At 36.1% G+C, this 27,824-nt stretch overlaps 1 protein-coding gene across 5 annotated transcripts in view; it reads right to left on the reverse strand.

Annotated features, from left to right (window-relative positions):
* Nucleotides 1-763: 763 nt before the first annotated feature.
* Nucleotides 764-27,824, reverse strand: part of LOC114240769 (uncharacterized) — a 134,574-nt gene continuing 107,513 nt past the window's right edge. Inside the window, exons 3-13 of one of the 5 annotated variants that reach the window (XM_028171441.2) lie at nt 27,620-27,780; nt 16,999-17,045; nt 16,279-16,421; nt 8,947-9,105; nt 7,940-7,996; nt 6,507-6,573; nt 5,136-5,659; nt 4,814-5,006; nt 4,340-4,512; nt 3,661-4,030; nt 764-3,580 (exon numbers count right to left, since the gene is read on the reverse strand). In XM_028171441.2, the coding sequence (XP_028027242.2) occupies nt 3,120-3,580; nt 3,661-4,030; nt 4,340-4,512; nt 4,814-5,006; nt 5,136-5,659; nt 6,507-6,573; nt 7,940-7,996; nt 8,947-9,105; nt 16,279-16,421; nt 16,999-17,045; nt 27,620-27,780 (2,355 nt within the window). In that variant the 3' untranslated portion in view covers nt 764-3,119. Of the gene's footprint in view, nt 3,581-3,660; nt 4,031-4,339; nt 4,513-4,813; nt 5,007-5,135; nt 5,660-6,506; nt 6,574-7,939; nt 7,997-8,946; nt 9,106-16,278; nt 16,422-16,986; nt 17,046-27,619; nt 27,781-27,824 lie in introns of all 5 variants that reach the window. The other 4 variants (XM_028171443.2, XM_028171439.2, XM_089729681.1 and 1 more) reach the window with 4 other exon arrangements.

A 27,824-nucleotide genomic window follows, 5' to 3' on the forward strand; every position in this document is an offset into this window, starting at 1 on the left:
GCAAAGCAGAATTTGTAATTACAGCTGCACCAAGCTTCAGATCGGGAGACATGACTATATCAGGTTAGAAATAAGCAAGACGATTTCCATCAGTCGTATGCAATAAAAATAGAAAAAAAATTGAGTCCGAAAATTCACAGTACAACTTCTATGGACTTCTAGTACTATGTAAATGTACTCGTTATGTAAAATACATAATATTCCGAGAGTTCATCTTAAATCGGATATATAAAAAAAAGGTTTTTCTGTTATTATTATGCCTACAGTACGTACGTTAGTATTGTTACTGCCTGCCTATTTCTGCCGTGAAGCAGTAATATGTTTCGATTTGAAGGATGGGGCAGCCGTTGTACTGTACTGAGACCTTAGAACTCATATCTCAAGATGGGTGGCGGCGTATACATTGTAGATGTCTATGGGCTCCGGGAACCACTTAACGCCAAGTGAGCCGTAAGCTCGTCCACCTATCGAAGCAATAAAAAAAATAAAAAAATAAACTTAATGTGTATCGATGTACAAGCACTGCGATGTCTATAGAATCTGATAGCCACCATCCGTGAACACACTAGATTTTGTTTACTCTTACTATTTAATCTAACGATGTAATTGTGTTGCAATGCCCACGTTACCATAAAGGGCCCCATAAATTAATTGAAAAAATAAAGACAGCGTCAAACGCTTGTTCATCAACTTAAAAGAACATTAATCTTAACAATCTTAGAATAAGCAGCCGATCTTTTATTACAGTAAAATAAAAACCTCGTTTATTAATTTTCGGATTTATTTATTTAGGATCCATAGTTCATAAACAGATTTGTAAACTTACGATTAAGGTTTGTTTAAAAAAATATATATAATATATAAATGTGGCTACAAAATGATATTTATTTTAAATGCAAAATATTCCGCTACAAATAATTCGCGAGAATCAATAAAAGCATCCCGGTTCACATAATATTATTATTATGCTTATAAAAAAAAGAATGATTAAAAAATAGGTAAACTGTATGGACAAGTCGAACTAACTGAGCTTTCGTTTTAAATAAGTTATAAATTTCTTGTAATTTTTAATTAAAAAATCGAATAAAATTCCAAATGAAAATGTAATATTATGTTCTATCTACAATATACAAGTAACAAACATTTATCTATATACATTTAATAGTTCGGACTAGTTTACGATCGTAGTTGAAAAGGGAAGATTAACATAATGTATACAGGATCTACACGAGAGCAACCACGGGCAATGCTAAATATTCAACTAGTTACTTTTGCACTTGTGCTGGTCCGATCTTGTTAATACGCTATAAACCCGACCGTTCTCAAATAGAATATTAATAGAATTAATAGAAACACAAACAGTGTTTCGCAAAAAAATCAAAAATTACAATTCTTTTAAGAAAGAAATACTTATAAGTGCCCTAGAAGACGGCACACGAATGGTGATATGATATTTAAATACTGTAATAAATAAATGTGATCAAATAAATAGCGTTTTTAATTTAATTGGCAAAATATGTTTCATTTTAATTTAATTACAAAATGAAAATCGACTAGTAAGATCTTGGAAACAATATATTTCAAAAATTTGTAGATTAAAAATTCACTGTTAACCAAATGTATGTGCATTATGAAGAAAAAAAAGCAGTAGAAAAACGATTTATCACAAGACGTATCGCATTTTCCATGCCACAAAAGAACCACGCAAAAAAAAAAAAACTAATATTAGTTACAGCCCAGTCACTATGTTTGACAGGCCACTTGGAATTTTACGAGTGAACCCACTCACAAGTGCAGAAGTCGTAAAACTGAGTCAAACAAACAATGACTCGGAAGATCTCGGTGAAATTCTGAATTTCACACTCGAACTAACCTAAGCCTAATCTGTATAGGCTACAAAACCACAAAGCTTTCTTTAAAACAACAAAAGAATCTCAAATGTACCAATCATTAGTCTAACTACTAAGTTATTTACAATTATTGCTATCGAATGCGCTTTGAACGCGTCAGTTGTTTAAACCGAATTATTGCCTTCGCTACGAAATTATAAATGCATTTACTTCTACTCTTTATACTCTGTTCAAAGTTTCCTAAACATTCTAAATCATTATCTTACATTTTTACAACATCTGTCGATCACTTCGATTCATTCCTGTGAAAACCCGAACAGTGTACACGGTACATAGTTTATAAACGAAAACTAAAGCGAAATGAATTTTAGATGTTTTTGCAGTTTTGATATGCCTATTAATATTAACAAGGAATGAAAAAATAATATAAAAAATCACCTATAAATTTATAAAAGCAACTTATTTTTAATATATTTACACTAATTTTTGCACTAACTTATTAGTGATTGTCATAATTTGTTAACAGTTTAAAAAATCTACACTCATTACATTATTTGATTTTTACTACTGTTGATGATCAAGATAATAATTACTATTACAATGTATTTTTTTAATTTAACAGCCTTCAAATGATTATTACTTCAACTTAGGTCAGTCTTTAAGTAATACAAAAAGGTCTTCTTAGAGGCTACTTAAGCATAAACATTACGGAGAAGATATAAGTGGACATAAATCCAAATTAATGATTTTAAACACCATTAAATTGGATGGTCAAGTTTTATTTAAATTTTGTAAACAAATTTCAGTCTTGTGCAAAGTTAGATCATTAATAAACCACGGAAAAAAACGCTTGTTAACTGAAGCCAAAGGTATTGAATGTTACTCGTCGCTTTTTTTTTATTGCTTAGATAGGTGGACGAGCTCACAGCCCAACTGGTGTTAAGTGGTCACTGGAGCTCATAGACATCTACAACGTAAATGCACCACCCACCTTGAGATATAAGTTCTAAGGTCTCACTATAGTTACAACGGCTGCCCCACCCTTCAAACCGAAACGCATTGCTGCTTCACGGTAAAAATAGGCGGGGTGGTGGTACCTCGCCGTGCGGACTCACAAGAGGTCCTGCCACCAGTAAATCTGAATCTTCTGAATCATTATTCGCATTCGAGTATAGTGGAGGGTTTTTTGTCAGCGGGGATATAGGGTGGCGCGACCTGCGCACGCACCCGCGCCAGTGCCTATAAAAGCGCGGATGCGGCAGGCCGCGCTCATGGACGATGAGGATGAGCCGAACTCAACGAAGAACTACTCACTCCCGAATCGCTGCTCTTCTCTGAAGCGCAGGGCTCACCGCCGGCCACAAACTTAACGACATTCAGCCGGTGGTCAGATTCGCAGGTGTCGTCTCTAGCCCCGCCAGGCAACCCGCCCGTGCGTACAGCCGTTCGCTCAGCTCCTGTACCGGGATAACGTTCTATTCTGTCGCATTCGGCGTCATCTGGCTGTCGCCGTCTGATTGAGCGTTTGGCTTGCGGTGCGGGCTCGGGGGGCCGTTGATTGGGTTCGTCTGTGCGGTGTACTAGCGGTGATGTTCGGACGCGGACGCCGCCCACGCCTACTCCTCCTTCGTAGCAACCGGAATCACGAGGGAACTGTCGTCGACCAAACGGCGAGTCTCCTCCTTCGGAACTGGAACCGCCACCGTCAATTTCACCGTCAGCTTCTCCACCTGTGCACGTGAGAATACATATCATTATGTTTTGGTATATGATGTTGCTGATGATGAAAATAAAAAAAATACCAACTCACTTTCAAGCTGATGCAACAATTGGACAGCAGCAAGGATACGTGTCCGGTGTTCTGGTGTCATTATACCTAAGTAATCTAGATCAGACGGTTCGATTTCTTTGAACAGCTCAATGTCTTCATAGCCGTTACGAGAAAACGCCAGTGTATATTCCGGTAGGTCTATTCTTCGTAACAATTCTTCAACAGTCCGAGGTCGCGTCTCCCAGAGTCTTTCGCGACTTTTACACCATTTTGACGATCTAGAGCGAACGGTATCTCTTTCAGATAAAACCTCCACGTTTGCGAATTTAAAGTTTCCAACTTTGTTGTTTAAAACACCGCGCCAGATACCCGATGCGTTCATGTTAATTACTTCAATGATGTCTCCTTTCTGAGAACAAAATATGAGTTTATTCGTAGTAACAACGTCAACGGTATCTATACTAATATATAAATCTACAGTGGTTTTTACGGATTTTCCATTACAACTACTGAACCATGCATCCGATTGACTTGAAACTTGGTACGCATGTAGAAAATACATGTACTTAATGGATAGGCGAATATTTATATGAGTGTTGGACTCCCTAATGATAATGACAATAAATAATAATTTTCATTTTAAATGCTCAGCAAAGCGGACGAGTACGGCTAGTTCTAGTTAAACATGACCTTAACGTCCAATATTAAAACATCTTACCTTGTATCTGAGAGCATCTTTCTCATAAATATTGGGTACGTAATCGACGAGCGCTCGAGCACGGCACAGCATTTGCGGCACTAGTAAACTCCGCCCGGCCGGACTTAATTCTATGTTTTCTTCTGCCGAGAGAGATGAATGATTACTACCGGCGCGAACCAGTGCCTGTGTGCCTGTACATAAATATTTAAGGGCTAAACAATATTTTTTTTATACAATTTTGTTTTTTATGAAATCTAAAGTTGGAATACCTGTTTGTGCATCTTTCGTCTGCCCTCAGATGGGTACGTTGTGTTTGTTAATTTTTTAACTTGTTATACTATTATTAATTGGACCAAAAATTCTGTTACAGCTATCATTTAGTACAGGGGTTTAAGCAACGTTGGGGTGTTATGGTTTAAATAAAGGAAAGACAAACTTATTTACAAAAACGCATATATTAACACAAACGGATAACTCAATAAATCCACTCACTACTGCCAGATCCGCTGGGAAGACTTTCAAAAGAACTATTAGAACAAGGAAATGCTTGATCTGCACTTGTTCTCCTATCATTTCCTTCGGGACCTCTTTCCTGACGCAACCGAGAGATTTTTCTCTGAACATCTTGTCTAAGTCCCCTAACTTTCCCCGCCAAGTTAGAAACTCCTTCGCAATCTTCAGCAGACTGTAAATACAATAATATAATATATCCAGATGAAGGTTAAATAAATCGAATGCAATTTGTATCAGCTACTTTATTGCATAAATAAATTAACAAATTTAAATCAAGCATTTTCACTTTGTTATTAGTTACCTTATGTACGGTAGCTATATGTTGAGAGTCCGTTTCGCTTTCTTGGTCTTCATAATCTGATGAAGCAGGGGATAATGGGTCTGTTCCTATCCGATAGCCAGACATTTGGCGGTAGCCCCGCCTGGAATCCCGTTCGGACCTGTTTGATTCTAACGAGATGCCAGATAGTCTCGATCCTATAGATTGGATGTCAGACGCCGCGTAATCCCCGCTTTCTCGATCTCTCGCTGTTCGCAAGGGGATCACGGTTGTGGGGTAGGGGCCGCTTTGCGGAATTATTAATCCCCTCCGAGGGGTTCTTGCTAAACTTATATCTCCGGCACTTCTCAGAGATATCACGCCTTCACCTCTTGCGTCATTGCGAAGATTGAGAGTGAAGCATACTCGTCCGTTTTGAAAAGTGGCTGCTGGAGCACCTCCGCCCATTAGAAAATCTTCAGGGTCGCTTTCGTAGGGCGGTTCGTCATACCAATGTCCTCTGCCTGATAGACCTCTAGCTTCGTCGTCGTACATGTACGTGTCGTCTGTAAACGAGTCCAAATTAATCCTCTGCGGATTTCGCTTCCAGTATTCAAACCAAAAAAGCTCGTGCTAACAAAATTGCGAACAAATTTTACCGTAAAAAATGCCTTCGAAATATTGCGAATCCAAATCACTGCATAAAGCTGTGTACGTATATCGGAAGCCGTGCGTTTTTGCAAAAATATTCTTTAAAACATGCATTCAGCATTTCGTCGCTAAATAACGGGTTGATGAATGGCCGTGAATTGTAATGATTTTTCAATTGATCACTGGATTTTTCATATGCACATATATAGTTCTTAATTTAATGACGATGAATGTAAAATGCACATCGAAAGCTCACAATATAAAGACGATAACAAAACCGTACGCTATTCAACATTTGACAAAAAGCGTTGAATCAAAATTATACGTTAAAAACTGTACAAAGCCACATGCGACAAAATTTGATTGCTTAATCTGCTAATTATGAATATTTTTAGTTTCGAGTAATATAAATTAAAATTGACAGCAAATAATATCATTGAAGAGGTTTCTTCTAACTCTTTTTGCTGTGGTAGAATAGTAGATTACAAGTACATTACAAGATACATTTTTTTTAAATTATCATTACTTTTATTCTTGAAAGCAAATACGTTTTTGATATCCGTTTTAATTTACATTACAAAAAACAAATGTATCTAGTTTCGTTTTCAACCAGGATTGCTTTCTTAACCCTTTCACAAAAAAAATTAATGTCGGGTAGCTCATTACTCAAATGAAAGCGCGTTGCACTGCAGAATGTTCAAAAAGTCACATACGAATGTGTCAAGAAACACAAGTGTGCCGGGACGATTCCTAAACACATACCTCCAAAAGGACCCCGGACGCCGTCTCTTCCCATATTCATAAGACCGTGTCGTATGTCTCTCAGAATCTGAAACAAAGGACACATGAAACGTGAAAATTCGAGCTACTACTACACGGCGAAACGATAAATTCGAGGAAAACCCGCTGGCACCCCAAAAGATTATTTTAATTTTGCAAGAAAACCGTTTGCAAGGGAGTGAAGAAACAAGATAGGAGAATTTAAATCATAAAAATAATAAGCTATTCCGTTGAAATTGCTTCATTGTGCGTATAACTTTTCATAAATATTTTTAGTCCAATTTTAGTGTGAGAGTGTACCTAAAAAAGTTGCTCCCGAAAACACTGACGTCTTAAAAGTAAGGCATAAAAACTTTATGGTTTTTATAAGGAAATAAGAACCAGGTTTTATTCGCCATAATCTTGCCGCATGCGAACAAATATTACATAAGATAGACCAGCATACATCCATCGAAGCTGTAAATGGTAAACGTCAAAAAACGAATGTATTTTTGAGCAGTATTTTTTGCGGATACAAAAACTATAGAGTATACCATATTATTATATTAGTATGGTATGACGGAAGATCATAAAAAGCCTACTTACGTGCAAGTAGAAAAGTATTGAACGTTAAGCTAATTTATGCACACTTTGTTACCCAAACGGTGTACTTAATACGGGAAAGGGATTTACGTGTCGTTCTATTATACTAAATGGGATTTGAGCCTTAGTACGAAGAAAGGCGTTCAGAAATTAAAAGAAGCACTTTAAATTTACTAGCCACTGTATTAGGTGATTAGATACATTGAACTGGGGGATTTCAATGCTATAAATATATTGGGTCTCACAGGCGATCAAAGGCGTTAAGTTGATTAATTGAATTATTATCAAGATAAGTCAGATTATTTGTTCTGAAAAAAAAAAACACAACATTCAGTACAAATATAAAACTGTAACAGAATAATATAAAGTTTTATTAAATCAACAGGGCACATTTATTACGGTGACATGTCACCGCAATTCGTGCGGTAACAGTTTATAGTAGTAATAAAGAATTCAATGTCCAATATTCGAAAGTATCAACGTCCCATAGTTTTACGAGCTGAATGTGCTGGCCAAGGGGCTTCCGAAGTTTCGTAGGGAAGCAATACAACTGCCTATAACAGGCTTAGCTCGAGATTAGGGCGCGATTAGCCTGCGCCTCGATGCGTCGAATGCGCGGCAGTCGTAAGATTACAAGTTGCTGCGACTCTCACATCAGATTATCCGCGTATGTGTGAGTTACATCGTTAGGGCCTTTTCGTGTAATAAAGCCCGTTGAAGGAGATTTTGTAGATTTTGTATTAGAATCGTATATATTGTAATTAATTTTTTTGAGTTGTCGATATTTGTATCGCAAAGAATACTTTTAGACTACGATTCAAATTTAGACTTACCTCTTCTTGTTCCCTTGCAATTTTATCTTTCTTTTTCATTGCTTCTTGTACTTTCAACTGTAACAAATTATGAACTTTATTAATATGTTAGTTAATTTTTTTTTCTTCAAACTTTTTACGTAAACTGAAAGAATACATTTTACTTATTCCATGCTTCATGCATTTTCAAAATAGTAGATCGTGCAAACGGTGCGTTTTATAGGAAGTGATTACGTGCCATTCTAAACTTATTATCTATTTTGAAATAAAAGGAAAAAATCAATGATCCACCTCCAATTCTTTGAACATGCCGATGAAAATTTAAGCCAAAAATTTAGCATGAAATTTTGAATTTTGTAATAATCTGTTACACTTTTGCTGGCAAAAAATAACTATAAATAATAAATTGAAGAAATAGCAAAGAGATTTGACTAACTAATAATAAATATGCTAATAGTATATTGATATAAAATATAAATATTTACCAAATCAAGGTTGTGATAAAAGAACGTAAAAAAAAATGGTGTCGTGGGACACCGGATAGGAACGAAGTTCCTTATTATAAAAATATTCTATTTAAGTTCTATTCGAGGTATAAAGAAAATAATTAAAAATTATTCGGGTATACATTTTTTATTAAGATTTTTTATTGTAAAAAATATTTTTTTTTCTTGTACGTTATTACAAAGTTAAGTCGTACACTTTTTGCATTACAATAAAAATCTTGCGTTACGGACGTGTTTTCTCGATTAGGGCACCCTTCCGCATCGTCCCATAAGGAACTTCGTTCCAAAAACTATTGTAAACACTCTAGTAGGGATATGACAGTATCCGTAAACACATAAATAATATAAGACTATCAGTTTGCCAGTCAAAGTATAACAGATTAGATCTCACCCACAACAACTTTGACTATAACCGTATTTAACTACACTTTTAACCGAGCCGGTTAACGATGATTCGAACCGAAGTCTGTTAGTTGTTAAAAAGTTTACGTCTTTCATTGTTGCGGGGAGTAAACGCCTCACCCTATGTATAGTTTCCTCAAACGTGTTTGGTTGGGTGGAAGTCATTTGTAAGAAGCGGAGGCGATCATAATCTCTCGGGTCAACCATGGACCTCAGGGCTGTGTCCGGCCCTGGCCCCAGGCCTAACCCACTTTGTAGCACGCTGTCCGGGGTGTCGACCTGGAGAAATTTGCGGGATTTATAGACTTTGAGAAGGCTATTATTAAATGATTTTTATTTATCACGTAGTTCTTAGACCAAGTTTATTTTAATTTTTTTATTGTTTAGATGGGTGGACGAGCTCATAGCCCACCTGGTGTTACGGGAGCCCATAGACACCTACAACTTAAATGCGCCACCCACATTAAGATATAAGTTCTAAGGTATCTGTATATGTAGTTACAACGGCTGCCCCGCCCTTCAAACCGAAACGCATTACTGCTTCACGGCTGAAATGGGCAGGATGGTGGTACCTACCCGTGCGGACTCACAAGAGATCCTACCACCAGTAATGATAATATTATATACAACGTGCATTATATTATTTAATGTATATCATTCCAAATGGTGCTAATATCATATTGGCAAAAGATTAAATTCAGTATATTAATTTAAATCTGTCAGAACATCTGACTAATCTTTAATGAGAATAATTACACAAAAAGTTTTGAAAAAATTTGTTAAAGTCAAACGAAATTTTCATCATTTATCACTTAATCGACAAGTCATTTTTCTCTTGAAGATTACTCGCAAATACACCAACTAAAATAGCTGCTTTCTTGAAAACTCCAAGTTTTTCGCGAATCACTGTATTCGAATATAACGGCCGTATGATAAATTATCATGAACCCAAGATGATGCGGGACTTTTTGAACATTGTTATATTTAGTTTAGTCCGTAAAAATGTCAGTTGGGAATGCAAATATTGTGGATACGCAACTTTATTTCATTCTAACAATCTGTGCATTCTGAGCGAATTTTTCAGTATTACGTGTTTCTAAAACAAAGAATCAAACGATTTTTGTTAATTTTTGCGAACTATAAGTTAATTCTACATATTGATAAGCGAATACAAAACATTTCAAGGCAAAAGTAAATAAGATCAAACTACACTTGTTAATTGATCGCATTAAAACTTTAAAAGTGCATTTTGCTAAATACATAGATTGACTCCGTTAAAAGCCGATGTATTCTGCAACACAAAAAAAGCATGCAAGTTAAAATCAATTAATCATAGCACACACAAAGGTTGCCCATTAACTTGGTGGTTGATAAGAGAATAATGCGAATGGCTGGCTCTACATTGGACGTTTTAGACTCGAAAGCGCTGTCCCACGCTTAAGCGATTTATTGGTCCCTTATCAAATTCACACACATTTTCTTTCAATCTATAATGAAGTCTTTATAGTAAAAGAACTTGAATGACGCGTAGAAGAACGCGTAAAAGTATCAAGTCCAAATATAATATTGGCATAGAAACTTAATATATAATTACGAGTATTCTGTGAAGTGGTATTTCCTAAAACATTCGAATAAGCTGAAGTATAAATAATCAAGAAAGAAAAACATCCATATTGTTATAGTCAATACATGAAATTTAAATGTTTTATTCCAGGCAATATAATAAATAATTAGGACGTCGTTAAACATTTCCATCTCGACAGCTAGCACGGTCCTGTAACCTAATTCACTAATCATCTGCTTTCATAAAGCATTCTAAGACAAGGTGAAATTGTTTTCGGTAATGACTGCCGAATTTTATTCTTTTGCTAATGACTGATGTGCTGATATCCCGTAAAGTAGATAGACTAAATAAAGACTGCAACGAATTGCCCCCTGCACGTAAGCATCAGACGCGCAGACAGAAGAGAAAAGTGACGCCGGGTTGTAAAATTCGCCATTAAACATAAACACACAACGGTCACGACCACTCTGCCAAAAGAATAGCGACAAAGAAGAAATAATCGTAGCAGAATTAATTACAGAAGAATTGCAGATAGTCTCGGTAAGAACGCGCCTCTCAGCAGACTAGTTGGGGAATTAAACAATTTGCATAGCAAGTATTCTCTGGACGTTTTGGCTGCCACTGTTGACAGTTTTAGACGAGAAGTCTACAACCTTGCTCAATGAGCTTTTTCAATTAAGTAATAGCGTATTTGGTAGTAAATGTGTAATAATGTAAGGTCTTCATATAATGTTATATATAGTTTTATTTTTTTCATACAACGAACCGCTTTTTTTTTTAATCATTGCATGCAATCGGTACCTGTAATTGTGTTAGCATTCAGTGTGAAATCAATGTATATGATACCTGTAATGTTCTGTGCTGATGTATAAAATGTTGGTACCCAATAAATATAATAAATAAAATAAAATAAGATACGTCGGTTATTTTTAAATTTGAAACGCACAAAACTATTTTAATAAATCTATCATAGAAATGAACAAATTACGCGGTGGTTTAATTGACAGGAAAACAATTAGTTGACACGCGTATGTTCATCTGATGAAGCACCGGTTTGCATTTATTTGCTACGTTCATTTGTGGTTTTTAATTTAATGAACGTTGCTCAAATAATTTTATTTATTTTGTTTTATAGGGACATTGCTTTTGTATTATCTTAATTATATAATTAATTGTGCTGCATTATTTGCTTTCAATAATTTGGAGTGTTAATGCCTTTTTTGTTGTAAATATTCATTATGTTTTTTTTGGAGCACTGATAATATTTAAAAGCTTTCCAGCTATATCTCTGGGTAACTTTAATATACTACACTGTTACTTGTAAAGAAAATGCATATATGGTAGAATTAGGATGAAATTAAGGGCAGTGAATGCAAAAGAAATATCATGAAACACATTGAAACACAAAGCTGACGCTTATTCATAATTTTCACTATAGAAACGTCAACTGGATTTTGGAAAACCTTCTACATTACATGATGCTCCAGAATTTAAAAAAAAATAGTAATAGTAATACCTGATATCGTAAAACTAAAATATTTTCTCTTGGTTTTAAATATTCTTCTCTTTATGCCAAAGTAATTTAACCAAAAATCCAGATTTTTAATGAAGTAATAAATCGTTTGTTATCTAAATAAAAAGTTGCTCGTGAACTGGTGTGCTTAGTTGCACACCTGATATTGAGTTATTACTAGAACTTAGAGACACCACCATTTGGATTCCGTAACTTGAGAGATGAAATCAAACTTAAATTTATATGAAAGTAACGACTTGAACTGGAATGGGTGATTATTTCGCTTCAGAAATAATAATAAAAACACTCATAAGCTAGACCGCGCGAGAGAGAGATGGGCAGACTTTTCATGATGCGCATGCAGTGTGACGTCACGCCACGCGCTTATTCACAAATACTACACAAGCGCAACGTGTGAATGTGTTGAACGCGAGCTACATGGTAGGCGGAGTGAGGGGTGTAAGGTTTTTTCGTTACGGATTTTCATGATTCCGCTCTCAAGCCGCGCTCAAGGCCCACGATTAAATTTATGCAATAGCTTAAAACAAAATATAAAAAGTTTCATATGCAACGTCTCCAAGCTAAGATTCTCCCCAGTGCTGTAGATGCTAATACACATTAAACAAGTATAACACCAAGCCTCGAGTACAAATATCTCATACAAACTAACCCCAACCGGGAAACCGAAGAATCGAAAAATAATACACCAACCCTATCACCAGTACTTAAGGAATTAGAGTAACAGATAAGAAAATTAAGCAAAGACATTGCTATTGCTACTGAATGATGATTGGAAGCAGTCTTAAGCTTATCGGTTATCTTTGCATACCCCTTCAAAGTTTATAGAGCCAGACAATTTATCCTGTACAATCATTTATACTAGTTTTCTATTAAAAATATGCGCAAATAAATCCAATTATCTAACTAGAATTACTAAATGCGAATTCAAAGCTACTGACGAAGAAAACTATTCTAATGTAGTTGAATAACAATGCAACAAGCATAAACATATTTATCGATACACGATGTTCCTTGTTTACGATCTACAAAATACTACACCAACCACAGAGGCAAGACTATAACGTTTTATTGCGCTATATCGCGAGTCTGCGAGGCTATAATGCACGAATAGTAGTAGCCTAATAATACGGCCCGCAAGAAGCCGTTTCGAAGGCAACTCTGAATTACTCAAACGCAACATGTAAACTTAAAATCGGACTGTAGAATGATTTGTAAAAAAACATTACGGTTTCTCGTAACAAACGGGCATCGATAAACCCACAAACAATGTGTTCCGTGAAATAAAAGGGAACTTGTAAAACGCAACCCGCGTTTACCGTTTAAGAGGATCAGCGTGTCCAAGAACTGATCCTCTAATCATGGCCGGGCGTGGTTGGTCAATAACCGGAAAAAAGCAACTTTTGACAGGACTAATCCTAAGTGCAAGTTGCCCGATAAGGATTATGCTCGGCGCCCTAATGGCCTTTATCCGTTGGCTCAACAAACGCTCATAACTCAGACCCGTCGCCTTGGCTCAACCGACTTAACTTTGGCAGGCGTCATTTCTCAAAAGGCATGCGGTGACGTACCCCACCTTCCCCCCAGAAGATTAATAATTATAGGTGGACGTGGAAAAATGTTGCACTTAATTTAGTAGAAATGAGTTGCGTATCTAATGCGATCACGAGGCGAGTTAACATAGCTCTTCTTGATAAGGCGGGTTCTTAATAGAACGACAGAAGCTATTTATATTAAGTTAAATGCTTTTGTTGTTTGAAACTTTAAAAATGCTTCAGTATTTTAGACTTATTGGAACGGTAAAAATGTAGTGTACGTACATAAAATATACATTATTAACTAGGCAAAGCAACAACTAAAAAAAGCAACTTTAACTTTTTATACCCTTAAAGAAAATTCTTAAATTTCATAATCATTATTAACCAATTGGACAATAATAAAAATTTAAAGATAATTCTTGATTTTCATAAAAATTGTTAACCAATTAGACAATAATAAGAAATCAGTAAATGCTTATTTTAGTTCTTATACGTAATGTTCTAAACAGGATTATCATCAGCGATTTTAATATTTAGTCATTAAAACAATATGAAAAATGAGTCGAGCCTGTATGAGAATACGCATTGTGTTCACATTTGCCCCGGCCTCCGTACTACCAGACGCGTCGTACTAATTGCTTGGAGTGCATGTCAAAGGCTTACCGGCGTCGCGCCCGTTCAACATAATGGCGGATGGGGGACAGCAAAAGGGAATATATGAAAAAAAAAAAAACGTGAGGCCGACGCCGCCGGAGGCGAGTGCATTGCGCCGAACTAAGATTCGTTTACAAACCGTCGTGGTTACTAACGAAAAACCATTTCTTACATCGAAAATTTAGGCAACACTTTTTTTTTTAATCTTTGACATAGGTACTTTTGTTTCATTGGGGTAGGTAAGCGATTCAAAAATATTGTCTTAAGAGATAAAATTCAAAATACTTGTAGTAGTTTTGCTTTACGAAGAAGGGTTTTAAGATCACACCTAATGTATACTTATTTTATGGATACGTAATAGCTATATTAAGTTGTTATGGAATTTCATAGAATAAAAAGAAATATAGCATAAATATTTCATACTCATGAACAAGGAAAGATTATAATACTAAGCTGGACCAATTTATTGACTTGTTACCCTTTGGAAATAGCAGATAATTATTAATTGGACGATTCTTTATCTTGGAAGATCTCATATTTATACCTACGTTAATTTAATCGCATTTCAGACTACATAGTTACATACATAGACTACATAGTTTTGCAGGATAGAAGAGAACCATTTTTGAAGACGAGAACATAATATTCGAATTCTTAATTTAAGATTTTTGTTATTTTTCCACTGCAATATATGCTATACATTAAGAACCAGCTATCGTGTGCAATATACGATCTTAATTTTTCAAGAGTTAAGCAACTTTTAAAACGAGATAAAAATGACTATAGTTATTTTTTATTACTAAAGATTGTGTTCCTCAAAGGCCTTGATAGCTTCATCTGAGATATTTTCGGTTTCTCTAAGAACAGTTGTTACAGAGAGTCCTGCTAAGGAAGTTACTTGAGCCGACCCTCGATTAGACGATCAGCCGTAAGGCCTTTTCTCTACGACTTCCCTCACCACAAACAACTTATCAAGGTTGACTAATTTCCAATGAGATGAGCTTACAAATGAGTATTGTATTCTGTGTTAAAATAAAATAATTATCCCTTTTTAACTTTTGAAAGAATTGCATTATTCTAAATTGCGTTTGAGTATCCAAGGTTTTTTTTTTATTTTTACTGCCCTCGTAGGCAGACGTGCATGCGGCCCCCCTTACTATGGACTTGAACAACGCCAAGGGCAGAGCCAGGCCGCTGCCTGCCGCTTAATACTCTCCACAAGTCTCGTTTGAAGAAGGATATGTCGTAGGGCTCAGGAAGCACCGTGGATGGGAGCCCATTCCATAGTCGGATGGTACATGGCAAAAAAGATCTCTGGAAACGCACTATGGAGGATCGCAGTGGCTCTAAGTAGTATGAACGAAACCTACTTCGGTGGCGGGCGGTGCGATGGTAAAAACGAGATGCCGGTATCATCTCGAACAATTCCTCAGATCACTCCCCATGGAACAAACGGTACAAAATACAGAGGGAACTGAAGTCCCTCCGCAGACCCAGAGGTTCTATAGCGGTCCCCTTCTATAGAGGACTTATAGCAGTACTAAACATAAATGGTCAACAAATCAGTTCGATCGAATCTAATTTTGTTCAACGAAACGGGAAACGAAATTTTTTAACATTCCGTAATTATATTTCCTATTAGCTCCATTAACTAATAAAAAATGTGCCTACTCCACAACATCGCTGTATTATCTTGTACGGTAAGAAATTCCGAGTCTTTAATTTTTAATTCAAATGATGCAACCGCGGCTTTGGTATTCGAAATGCGTTGTTGTTTGAAAGTTTCATTAGCGTCTTACTAAAACATGTATTGGTTAATAACTTTAACCACGATATCCGCTAGATGAAAAAACGTTATTTTACGACGTACACCATTAATTCGGCCGTAAATTAAGATTTAATTTTTAATTATAAGTAAAGTTACTATTTTCTTAAGAGTATGTTTATTTTTTCCCCTCTACATTTTGGATAATTTGTTGCAAGATAATGTTAGATCGCACAAATCATTGGTTCTATTGTGACTTATTAAATAAACTAATAGACTAAATATTTTTAGTACGTATATTTTAAATTAGACATGCCGATACGTCTACTTCATTCGATATTTTCACGTCAGGAAATAAATGTAGCCAATATTCGTAGTGTTCAAACGATTTCTTACTTACCCTCTGAGGAGGCAAAATCTGCCGCGGGCTATGCGTATGCTTCGGCGAACAGGATCCGTGTTTTTCTTTCCTGTGCGATTTAAGTCCACGAAGCAGTCTCGAGAACGTCGTCACCTTCTTCTTAGCTGTCCCCAGACAATTATCTAGTAGGAAAATGTTGGAATATCTCAAATATCTCAACGATCCCTTCATCTTATTAAAAATTTCAAGATATTACAATATGTACGGAACCGAGAATGTTTAATATTCTAAAACGTAATAGAGTAAGTACCTCTCGGAAAGTTAAAACATTATAAAATCTTAAAAGTGTGAAGGAAAGTAATAAATTATAACTAAACGTTCTCTCCGTTTATGTTATTTTCCGTAGGTAAAAATTGCGTGCCGCAAAATGTTTCTAATGGGTCCCTTAATAGCCTACTATAAGTGCCTGAATGAAATGAAAATATTGAGCCTAACAATATCGGTACATATTATACCTACGTTCGTTTATTCTACAGGTACTTTATAATTTGAATACAGCAATTATGTCATATTAACAAATATCCATTTGGTATCTTTTGTAGAAGAACAGAGATATAAGATGTCTTTCTGGAAAGTTCTGAAAAGGTTGAAAGTACTTTTTTTAAAGTTGTGTATTTATTCGTGACTATTTAGTGTGAGCGTATTAACCAATGTTATATTGATGTTAAATATCACAAATATACCTACTGTGAAACTCACCGCTTGGCGGAAACTCGTAGAAGTAGGCCGAACGCGGGCTCAGACAACTGCAACAAAAATATATTAATAATAAAATGACGAACATTCATAACTGAAACTCAATAAATTCGCGAACAATTAATAAAGTATTTGATTATATCGAAAATGCAGACGACGCAAAAAAGGAGTTGTTTTCGAGTACACGGAATTCAGTAAATGAGATATTAATCGCCAGTAACATTAACAATACCGGGCCTAATGATGATTGTGGATGAGCCGCGGTTAATGAAAATGTTAATTCGTAAAGGGTTCGTTTGGTTGATCGGTAATAGCAGTTGATGATTTAAAATGTATTATTCAATGGTATAGTCAAACGGGACACCTATAACAAAACACTATATAATAAGTAACTATAAATCAAATAATGAGACAAATCACAAACGATCATCTGGCCCTCAAATAGGATTCTTTGTAATGTGAGACCAAAGAAATAAATACATACGTATTTAGATATTAATCACCTACACAAAAAGAAAATACTGATGTTATCAATTCACTATTTTTGGGAAATGATTATTATTTTAAAATATTTAATAAAGTTGAGGAATTAGTTTTACATTATTGCGAGATATGGGCAGAAGAGCATCCATCTTAGGTTAATTGGTATAGACATTACAATGTACATATCTACATACATTATATATGCCATCACTAACTTTGGACCTTAGGTGAAATTCGAATAATAATTTCTAGTCGACTCGACTTTGAGAATACTATTATTAAGGTAGGCAGATACCTCTTCGTGTAGACACATAATACGCCATACCCTCATATAATTGTTATACATATATGTAAATGGGTCTATTCCGTAGTCTAGTTGGTCTGGAATAGCTTTTCAAAGCTTCAAATCGGAATATATCTAGACTTATATGTGTGTCAATCTGTGGTTCCCCTAGTATGGGGACAGAAGACCACGTGCCAGTTTTAGAAAAAAAAACCAGAGTCCCAAAAAAACTTCGTAAGAACCCGCCAAATAAAAGTACTTAAACAATAGATTTATTCGTTGATTTATGTACTAGAAATTTATTTATTTAGAATTAGCCGATCGCGAAAGTTTGAACAAAGCTAAACAGTTGTAGACCACACAATATTTTTAATAATTGTCAAACTATATTATTATACATCAGTATTCTCAAGCAAATGTCATAAACATAATATGGCTCGTTAAGTTCGGCGGCCATTGCAGATGTAATGTTACAGAACGGACGATGTCCCATGTTATCTTTATGAGAACATCCACAAGACTACTAATGACTCGCTGTAGTTATTAATACGGCGATAAAAAAAAATATTTTAGCGATACTTGTTGTTAATGTGAATGCACTTTGGATAAACTGAATTTTAGGTTCCGAACAAATAAATATAACTGATTGTATTAAAACGTTGTGGTATATGGTAGAGCTAATGGTCACTAAATACAAAATACGATATAATTAAAAACATACTTGAAAAGTTATCTATTATCATCATCGTCATCATCAACCCACAGACGTCTACTGCTAGAGATAAACCTCCTCCAAGGGTTTCCTGGTACCTTTTGCAGTTCATAGGCCCACCTCGTGGAAAGTCTACCCGCGCTGCTTTTAAAAATCTTTTTTGAGATATATCTTTGTTGCACGAATTTGTAAATTATCTAAAACACCTTCCGCTTAGTGTAAAGTTATCGGAGTTCCTAGATATCACAACGCGAATGCCGCCATACACCGTAAGATATAAGGTCGAAATCAGAAGTGTTTTGTGTAATGGCTGTTCCGCCCTGCCAATCGGAACGAATGACCGATACGCATCAAAAGTAGTTAGAATGTCTGGTAATATGCACACGGGCTATCTATACTCCCTACCACAATTAAAATTTTGCACATTTGATTTTTGTTGTATGGTGTGATTCCTTCATCGTGAAAGTGAGTCGTGGGCACGTGTTTAGTATAATTAAAATTAGTTTAACAGTTTTCATCTCACGATTTTTAACTTTGAATAGATAACTTCCGCTAAATAGCGCTTGTAATCTGTGACCACGAAAACTGTAAACTTTTTTTTATTGCTTAGATGGGTGTACGAGCTCACAGACCACCTGGTGTTAAGTGGTTACTGGAGCCCATAGACATCTACAACGTAAATGCGCCACCCATCTCGAGATATAATTTCTAAGGTCTCAAGTATAGTTACAACGCCTGCCCCACCCTTCAAACCGAAACGCATTACTGCATCACGGCTGAAATAAGCAGGGTGGTGGTACCTACCCGTACGACGTCGTAAATAATATAAAGACAGCCAAAAAACCTCACATTAAACCGTTATTAAATTTATGAATCGCGAAAACCGAGAAAAAAACAAGTGATAAGGATGTATTTTCTTAGTAAAATTGGTGTCTGTTTGAAAGATTTTAATACCGGCACAGTTGCATCGCTTGCTACGCAAGGAATCTTATCTTTTAGACCAAGACGTCTTCGTAATGTAATGTTATCAAGAATCAACAGACGCGTTGACGTCTACGGTCTCAAGGGAACACGGGTCGCGTCTACCATTAACCTAAAATTGCGGGCTAGCAAAATTGGAACTCAGTAAAACAACAAGCCATAAATATGTTATATTGGAAAGTCCCTAATATTAGGATATTAGTTTATTGCGGATTCTGTTTCGATGGCGATTTCTGAAGACCCTGTATACAATATACAAGTTTCCTTTAACTAGAGGTCCCACAGTAGTCGAAATTCGACTATAATTAATTGGAATTGTAAGTTTTTACACATACTATAATCACAAATTTCGCCAAGGCTACACTATAAAAAAATATTAATAAAGGCAACCAATATTTAATCTATTCTCAATTTGACAACAGACGTTAAGAACAAAAGTTTGACAATAAATAGTATGCATGCGTGTGTGCGTCAAATACATGGTATGTGGTGTGTGTAATGTTTTCTTTATTGATTTACTGTATCTTTTATGCATTATTTAAAAAATATATTAGCATTGTGCACTTCTTCTCTATATTCTCTATAAGTGTGGAAAATTTCATACTCCTCCGTCCGGGCAATTTTCGTAAAAAGGGATACAAAGTTTTTGCTTCACGTATTAATATATACATATTTTGTGTAACAAAAACGTTTCGGCAGTTTTCGCGAGTCGTTAACATTATGAAAATTATTTTAAGGTTTAGCCTCGTGTTTTTTGTCATTAATTCCTTCCGATTAAAATAGCACTTTAGTTTTCCGTGACCACGAAACCTGTGAAGCATTCAAATAATACAATAAAAAAATCAAACAATCGAGATTAAATCTATATATATAAAAATGAATTGCTGTTCGTTAGTCTCGCTAAAACTCGAGAACGGCTGGACCGATTTGGCTAATTTTGGTCTTGAATTATATGTGGAAGTCCAGAGAAGGCTTAAAAGGTAGATAAATATGAAAATTCTCGGAATTAAATAAAAATAACAACTTTGTTTTTCCTTTGATGTGTCCCCCGTCCGTCAGATTCCTTTTGTTTGTTTCAAGTTTATTTTATAAAAAAATTTAGGTCTTTTATTTATCGATTGAGGCTCTACGAAGTCTGCCGGGTCAGCTAGTTGTGAATATATATTTTAATTATAAAGATTTTGCTTTTACAAGACAGTTTCATGAAAAGCAAACATCGACTATATAGCGTGTTTTTTATTTAAAAAAATATCGCATTCAACTGTGTGATTTTGAATACAATTCGAGAACGGAACATAAATCAGTGGTTTCGGCGGTATGATATCGATGCGGTGCAACGCCGCAGACGCAATGAATATTGATTATCCTTTAGATTTATATGCTCTGATATAACGAATAGCTTTATTAAGGGCTTAACATATTAGATGTTAAATTTTGATTTTCGAAAATAGATTTATTTCTATATTTGAACTCATTTATAGATAAGTATTTTTATAAACATGTTAGGCTTCAGAATTATTTTGAAAAATAAGATTGTTTTTTAATACTCTGATTCAAGTTTTTATTTTTATTGTTTATGTGGGTGGACGAGCTCACGGCCCGCCTGGTGTTACGTGGTTACTGGAGCCCATAGACATCTACAACGTAAATGCGCCACCCACCTTGAGATATAAGTTCTAAGATCTCAAGTATAGTTACAACAGCTGCCCTACCCTTCAAACCAAAACGCATTACTGCTTCACGGCAGAAATAGGCAGGGTGGTGGTACCAACCCGCGCGGACTCACAAGAGGTCCTACCACCAGTGTAGTCATATTTAGTAGTTTTAGTTATGTTTATTAGTCGAAATTCAACAATGGTTAATATCGTGATTAAGATAATATATACTAAAGTTTCTTTAAAATATTCTCATAGAATCGTTGCAATAATAATATATTATAATATTATATTAGACAAATCAAATGCTGTGAATTTGCATTACATTCACACGTTACCGTCTGAATCAACTCACTAATTGAATTCAGCGAAACGCGCTCTCGAAATGGTGACATTAAATACGAGATACACCGGTCCTTACTCAATTAACACTACGCAGTTACCGAGATCCGGCTAACAAGGCAGCAGAGATTACAAGCGAGAAAACCTTCGAGATACGAGATACGTAGTCGAGTTACGGGATACACAGTTCGACTAGTCCGGATTAATCCGATTCCCTACATAAATGCGCGTTCTTGTGTTCCGTAATATAAATGTCTTATTTCGCTCGAGCTCGCGGAATTGGATTGCTGGCATATTTTTTTGTTGTTGTTATATGAAATTCGATTACTTAGTGCACGTTTTATTGTAGCCTAGGACAATGTAATTTAAAATTTTAAGTTTAAAACATAATAGTTTCAATTTTAATTCAGCGTTTACTGGTTGCCATAGATACTCGTTTACCATCGCACCGCCCGCCACCGGAGTAGAGTTCATCCATAATACCTGGAGCCACTACGGTCATCTACAGTGCGTTTCCAGAGGTATTTTTGCCACGTACCATCCGGCTATGGAATGAGCTTCCCTCCACGGTGTTTCCCGAGTGCTATGACATGTCCTTCCTCAAACGAGGCTTGTGGAGAGTATGAAGCGGTAGGCAGCGGCTTGGCTCTGCCCCTGGCATTGCTGAAGTCCATGGGCGACGGTAACCACTCACCATCAGGTGGGCCGTATGCTTGTCTGCCTACAAGGGCAATAAAAAAAATATACTAGTAACGCCAGGAGTACTATAAAGGCCTTTCCTACCGTGTAAGTTAGGGCGATTTATGAGACTGCAAATGCAGGTTCATCACAATCCTGCTTATTTAAGCTGCCAAGCAGAGCGTTCCAAATTGAAGGATGACATAGATGCTATGCAATACAATAACATAAAACATATTTTTAGTTTCGTTTAAAATTAAATCGCATTTTGTTAGTAATCAAACAACAAAACACTTCCGTTACGCTTTCAAGACAACTATATTACAAACGTTTAAGTCATCTAGCGTGCCTACGTTTGTTTGAAATAGCTTCAAAAGCGTTTGCTAGTCAATGTTTATCCCTATTAATTCAGTGGAACAATTTGTATAATTCACATGTGCTACATTTACATAACGCGTACGTTCGTTAGGAAACATCCGTCCCTTATGATGTTTAAAACATGTAACTCAATATGTGGGTGTAGGTTTATTAGTAATTTACGAGATTATCCGACCTATACGAGATATTATTTAAACTGTGAGCTTATTCGGGAATCATTATTGAACGTATTGTGCGTTATGAGAAATGAAAATATTGCTGTTTGCTATTTTTTTTTGGGAGTTCGAAATATATAATTGAAATAATTTTCCTCTCATTTTTTTTCTTTTTCGTCTTCTGTAGGCAGACGAGCATATGGCACATCTGATGGTGAGCGATCACTTTCATTTATAAAGGCACAGCCAAGTCGTTGCCTACCGTTAAGTACTCTCCACAAGGCTCATTCGAGGAAGGATATGTCATAGCGCTGGGACACCGTGGATGGGAGCTCATTCCGCCGGATGGTACGTGGCAAAAAATATTTCTGGATACGCACTGTGGATGAACGCAGCGGTTCGCGGAACGCAGAGGTTTGGTGGTAAAAGGAGATGCAGGGAGATGAGGAGGAGATGGAGATCTAGGTTTATTCAGTGCAAGAAGTTATTTGAACTTAATTGAAACTGATGAACCAACCCGGCCGTCTTTGACCACGAAAACTGTATAGTAGGTATTCGAAAAGTCCGAAACGACAATAAAAAACGTGAAATTTAATCGTTGCGAAATTAATTATTTGAGTAATACTAAAAATGTGCCCTTGGGCAGTTTTCTTATTAATGCGAAGGCTCTTTCACGTGTTATTGGTTATTGGCATACAATATATTTGACCGATATCTTAGTCATTATCATCATTATGGATCTTACGTTGTCGTCTACATAAAGCTTAAGCTCGTTAACTTACGTCGCCTAGAAAGAAACTGTGATCACAAACCCAAATTAGTGTAGTATCTATATATTAGCACGTGAAGCAAAAACTTTGTATCCCTTTTTACGAAAATTTCGCGGACGGAGGAGTATGAAATTTTCCACACTTATAAAGAATATAGAGAAGAAGTGCCCAATGTTAATATTTTTTTTAAATAATGCATAAAAGATACTTTAAATCAATAAAGAAAACATTACACACACTACATACCATGTATTTGACGCACACACGCATGCATACTATTTATTGTCAAACTTTTGTTCTTGACGTGTGTGGTCAAATTGAGAATAGATTAAATATTGTTTATTAACATTTTTTTATAGTGTAGCCTTGGCGAAATTTGTGATTATAGAAGTATAAATTACAATCATAATAGTGTACAAACTTATAATTCCAATTAATTTTAGTCGAATTTCGATTACTGCGGGACCTCTAGTCCAAATAAATATAACAACTCGCCAAAGCCTAGGAACACAGGAAACTATTAACTAACAAAGAAAACAAGTCTACAGCAGTTATTAAACTATCTGTGTTTTCGATCGAATGCCAATTTTACTGGGCAAATCATTAGTTGGACCAGTGTTCTGTATATAATTAGTGTTGGACATCTAACGATACGGCGCGTAGGTGTGTTCCCGAGTAAATTGTGGGTTTTCTCGCAATTTACGCGACGTTTCTATAGGTCTCGATGTCAGAGTGTTAGTTTTGTAATACGAATGTAACATATTATATTGGATTGTGTTTATTTAAATACAAAAAAGTGAATGGAAAATTTTTGAATGTAATTTTTGTAAAAAACAACTCCTCCCTCAAACGTATACACCACACAAAAACGGTGTGTACCACGAAGACGATAATCGGAGAACGATATCTTGTATAATAAATAAACAAACAATCGAAGACAAATCTTACACTTTCACCTGGCCTCAAGCTAGGCAGGGGACACTAGTTTACGGCCAGATGAACTGTCTGAAATACTGATTTATTATTAGGTACTTATAAGCGAGAAGAATAATGATTTTAAAAACGTGTAAAACAGTGCATAATAAAAAATAATCCCACTGAGTTAATCGCCGAATCTGCTCAGTGGGTCCCGTTTCCGATGCAGAGGTAGATTTTACGAAGCACTGCTCTTGTTAGGGCCAGTGTTAGCATCAGTCCCAGTTTGAGTCCAGTGTGCTCACCTATACGTCAAGGAGAAGCTGAAATAGCAGCCTCTCAAGCCTCTCAAGGCATAGATAGGAATTTAAAAAAAGTTACAGTAGTTCGGAACAGATGGTTTGTTGGTTATCAAATTTTAAGAAACGATAGAGATATTGATTGTTAAAGATTCCGTGTATCGGTGAAATACGGGTTTAAAATAACATTATTATAGCAGTACCAGCGGAACACACCTACATAACTACGAAGATTATGACTTATGGTTTGTTTTCTTGTCCTTACTATTGCCCGTGAGAAATGTATTCATATCCAGATTTATCTCATAGAGAAATCTTATGTACACACCTTATCAATCAGTGTAACAACTAGAATTTATTGTACAGCAACTAGATAGAAATAATGAGAACTACTCTTCAATACGCATTCCAGTTGCACACGGTTCTAATGGTATTAAAACTTCCAAGTAATTTCAACGCTACAATTTAAACTATCTTGAATTATCAGCAATGATTCGTAATGTTCGTTGTATAAAAAAACAACAACACCGTTTTTTGGTTATTTGACTACGAAGTCAGCTGTTTTAGTCCAAATTTGACACTTGTTTATTTCTTTATCATTATTACTAATACTTTTATTGCTTAGTCTAAAGTGTATAGCAGTCTTTGTCACTATGGCAGTCAAGGAAATACCAATTTTATATATTTTAAAGGATAGTCTAATTATAAAACTGAGTGAGAAGCATAAATAAAAGGCCACTCGTAATGCTTTTTTTTTGGTCAGGAGGAAGTCGCCGGACTTCCGCCCTCCACTGGGGATAGAGGGCAGGGCATGTCGGAGTCGAACTGACTAAAACCTCCTGTCGCTCAACAACCCACGTCCGAACCTCGCATGAGACAGAAGTCATGAAAAGGCAAAAGGGGGAAAGCAAAGTGTTTAGTGCAGAGCACATCACCCTCCCCCTCGGGACGCCGGACCTGCACTAGGAATGGTAGAATTGTTTTGTGATAGACAAACGCAGTATAACCTCGTCACGCCAAAAACATTTGTTTTAAGCACAAAAATGTTGCACAAATTTAAGATCTGTGTGTAGTGTAACTATTTTCACCGCAAAAGCTTCTGTCGCCAATCGAATGTCTGATTTCAATTAAGATTAGACTCTAAACATGCAGCAAAGCTTATCTAACGAATACACCTTTAAGTCTAAATAATTTATGAGTTCCGAACCTTTTTCACTTTTGTCAGATGCGGTTTTTCACCACACATTAGTGCGGAATGCTGCTGATGTGTAGACTTAGAATTAAGCCCTTAGTCTTATCACTAATGTACACACGAATAGGATTTAGCGTTATAAAATATTAGAAGAAAGAATAAGAAAGGCGATTGCATGCAGCAGAGATGCGAATCTTGCGATGGATGTGTGGAGTAACGAAAATGGATAGAATACGGAATGAATATGTTAGAGGAGGTCTGAAAGTGGCATCTGTGACACAGAAGCTAAGTGCGCGTTTGGGATGTCATGAGACGAAATGAAAATGAGGTTGGTAAGAGAGTGTTAGCTATGAATGTGGAAGGATATAGAGGATGAGGTAGACCTAAGAAAAAATGGATGGATTGCGTGAAAGACGGTATGTGTAAGAGGAGAGTGAGCGAAGAAATGGTATAAATATGATAGAGGAGTATGGAAGGAGAAAACATATTGCGCCGACCCCAGGTACCTGGGATAAGGGCAGAAGAATGATGTGAATTTTGTAACATCAACAACATTAGACAATTTTTTATACTGGAAAGGCTACTGAATCAGACTACGAAATATTAGTTCGGGCTGTATAAAATTTTCATGTATTCGCGATCGATTAATTTTATTTTACTAATGATATTTTGTATTGCACGGAATTTAGTACAATTAGTGTTGAACGCGCGGAACTCGCTTGTACGGTCGATCTTGTACCACATTGGCGAGACGAACCTATCAAACCATATATCGACGAAATTATAATAACTTCACTGAAATATGATAATAACTCGAAACGATGTATTCATGTTTTGCAAACGAAAAATAATTTCAAATATTATTATTATTTCGATGCTATTCCTAATAAAATATACGGACTAAGATCTGAAAACAAAAATACAGCTTTAAAGGCAACTGTAATCGCGTGAGTTCGTAACTTCATAAATTACAATTTCTATTTATATTTTTTTCATTTATTTGTTATTTTTACATTCAAGCACATTATTACGATAATTATTACGATATTGGCAAACTTAATGCATTAATCAGTCGACCAAAGCTGATGCAGAAAAGAACGTAGTGTGTGGATTGGTTGAATAATAATTAAAAGAAAATAGATGCGTTGCTTTACTTTATGATACAATACACTGACTATGTTTATTGAAACAGCAGGTAATATAAAATAAATTATTAATGAAATTAATAAAGTAAAATACATAAATAGAATATTATAAAACAAATAAACTGTTGTCTTATATTGTTTGAGACTTTCTATTAAAAAAGTCTCAAACTTTTTTATTAAAAAAACATGGTACTGGAAAAATTGGAGCGGAGCGAGGCAGCGGAGGGGAGCAACGGAGTATGGCGGAGCGGAGTTGCGTACTGTGTCTGTCCACCGGAGCGGAGCGAGGCTGCGGAGCGGAGCGAGAAAGTATAGCGGAGCGGAGTTTAGTACCTACACGACTATATTATTATACAACACACTGCGCGCGCATCTTGCGCCCGCGCCCGCACTTGTTTCCCTGCTCCGCTGCCTCGCTCCGCTATCCCGCTCCGCTATCCCGCTCCGTTATCCCGCTCTGTTATCCCTCTCCGCTATCCCACTCCGCTTAGCGATTTTGTATGAATTTTTAAACTAGTTCGCAACTCCCTGTCCACTAAAGAAGAGCGGAGATCTTGTTCAATCTTATTGGTAAGTATTTCTCCGTTTCTCCGCTCCGGTGGACAGGCAGCCTAATTCACCTATTTGTTAACTTACCTTTGATAATTGTGTTGCTGATTATGTATCAAGGGCTGGGACGGTTGAGCTAGCAACAATTGTTTTTGTTGCTGTTGACGTTGCAACATCTGTTTCCCGAACACGCCGTACCCGAAACCGTAGATCTCATCTTCTTCTTTATCCGTTAGGCAGCTTGATGGCTAAACAAAAAAAAAGTATCTTTCAAATTTCGTCGTCAGCTCCT

This window comes from Bombyx mandarina, chromosome 09 (assembly GCF_030267445.1).
Source record: "Bombyx mandarina strain Sakado chromosome 09, ASM3026744v2".
Classification (NCBI taxonomy): Eukaryota; Metazoa; Arthropoda; class Insecta; order Lepidoptera; family Bombycidae; genus Bombyx; species Bombyx mandarina.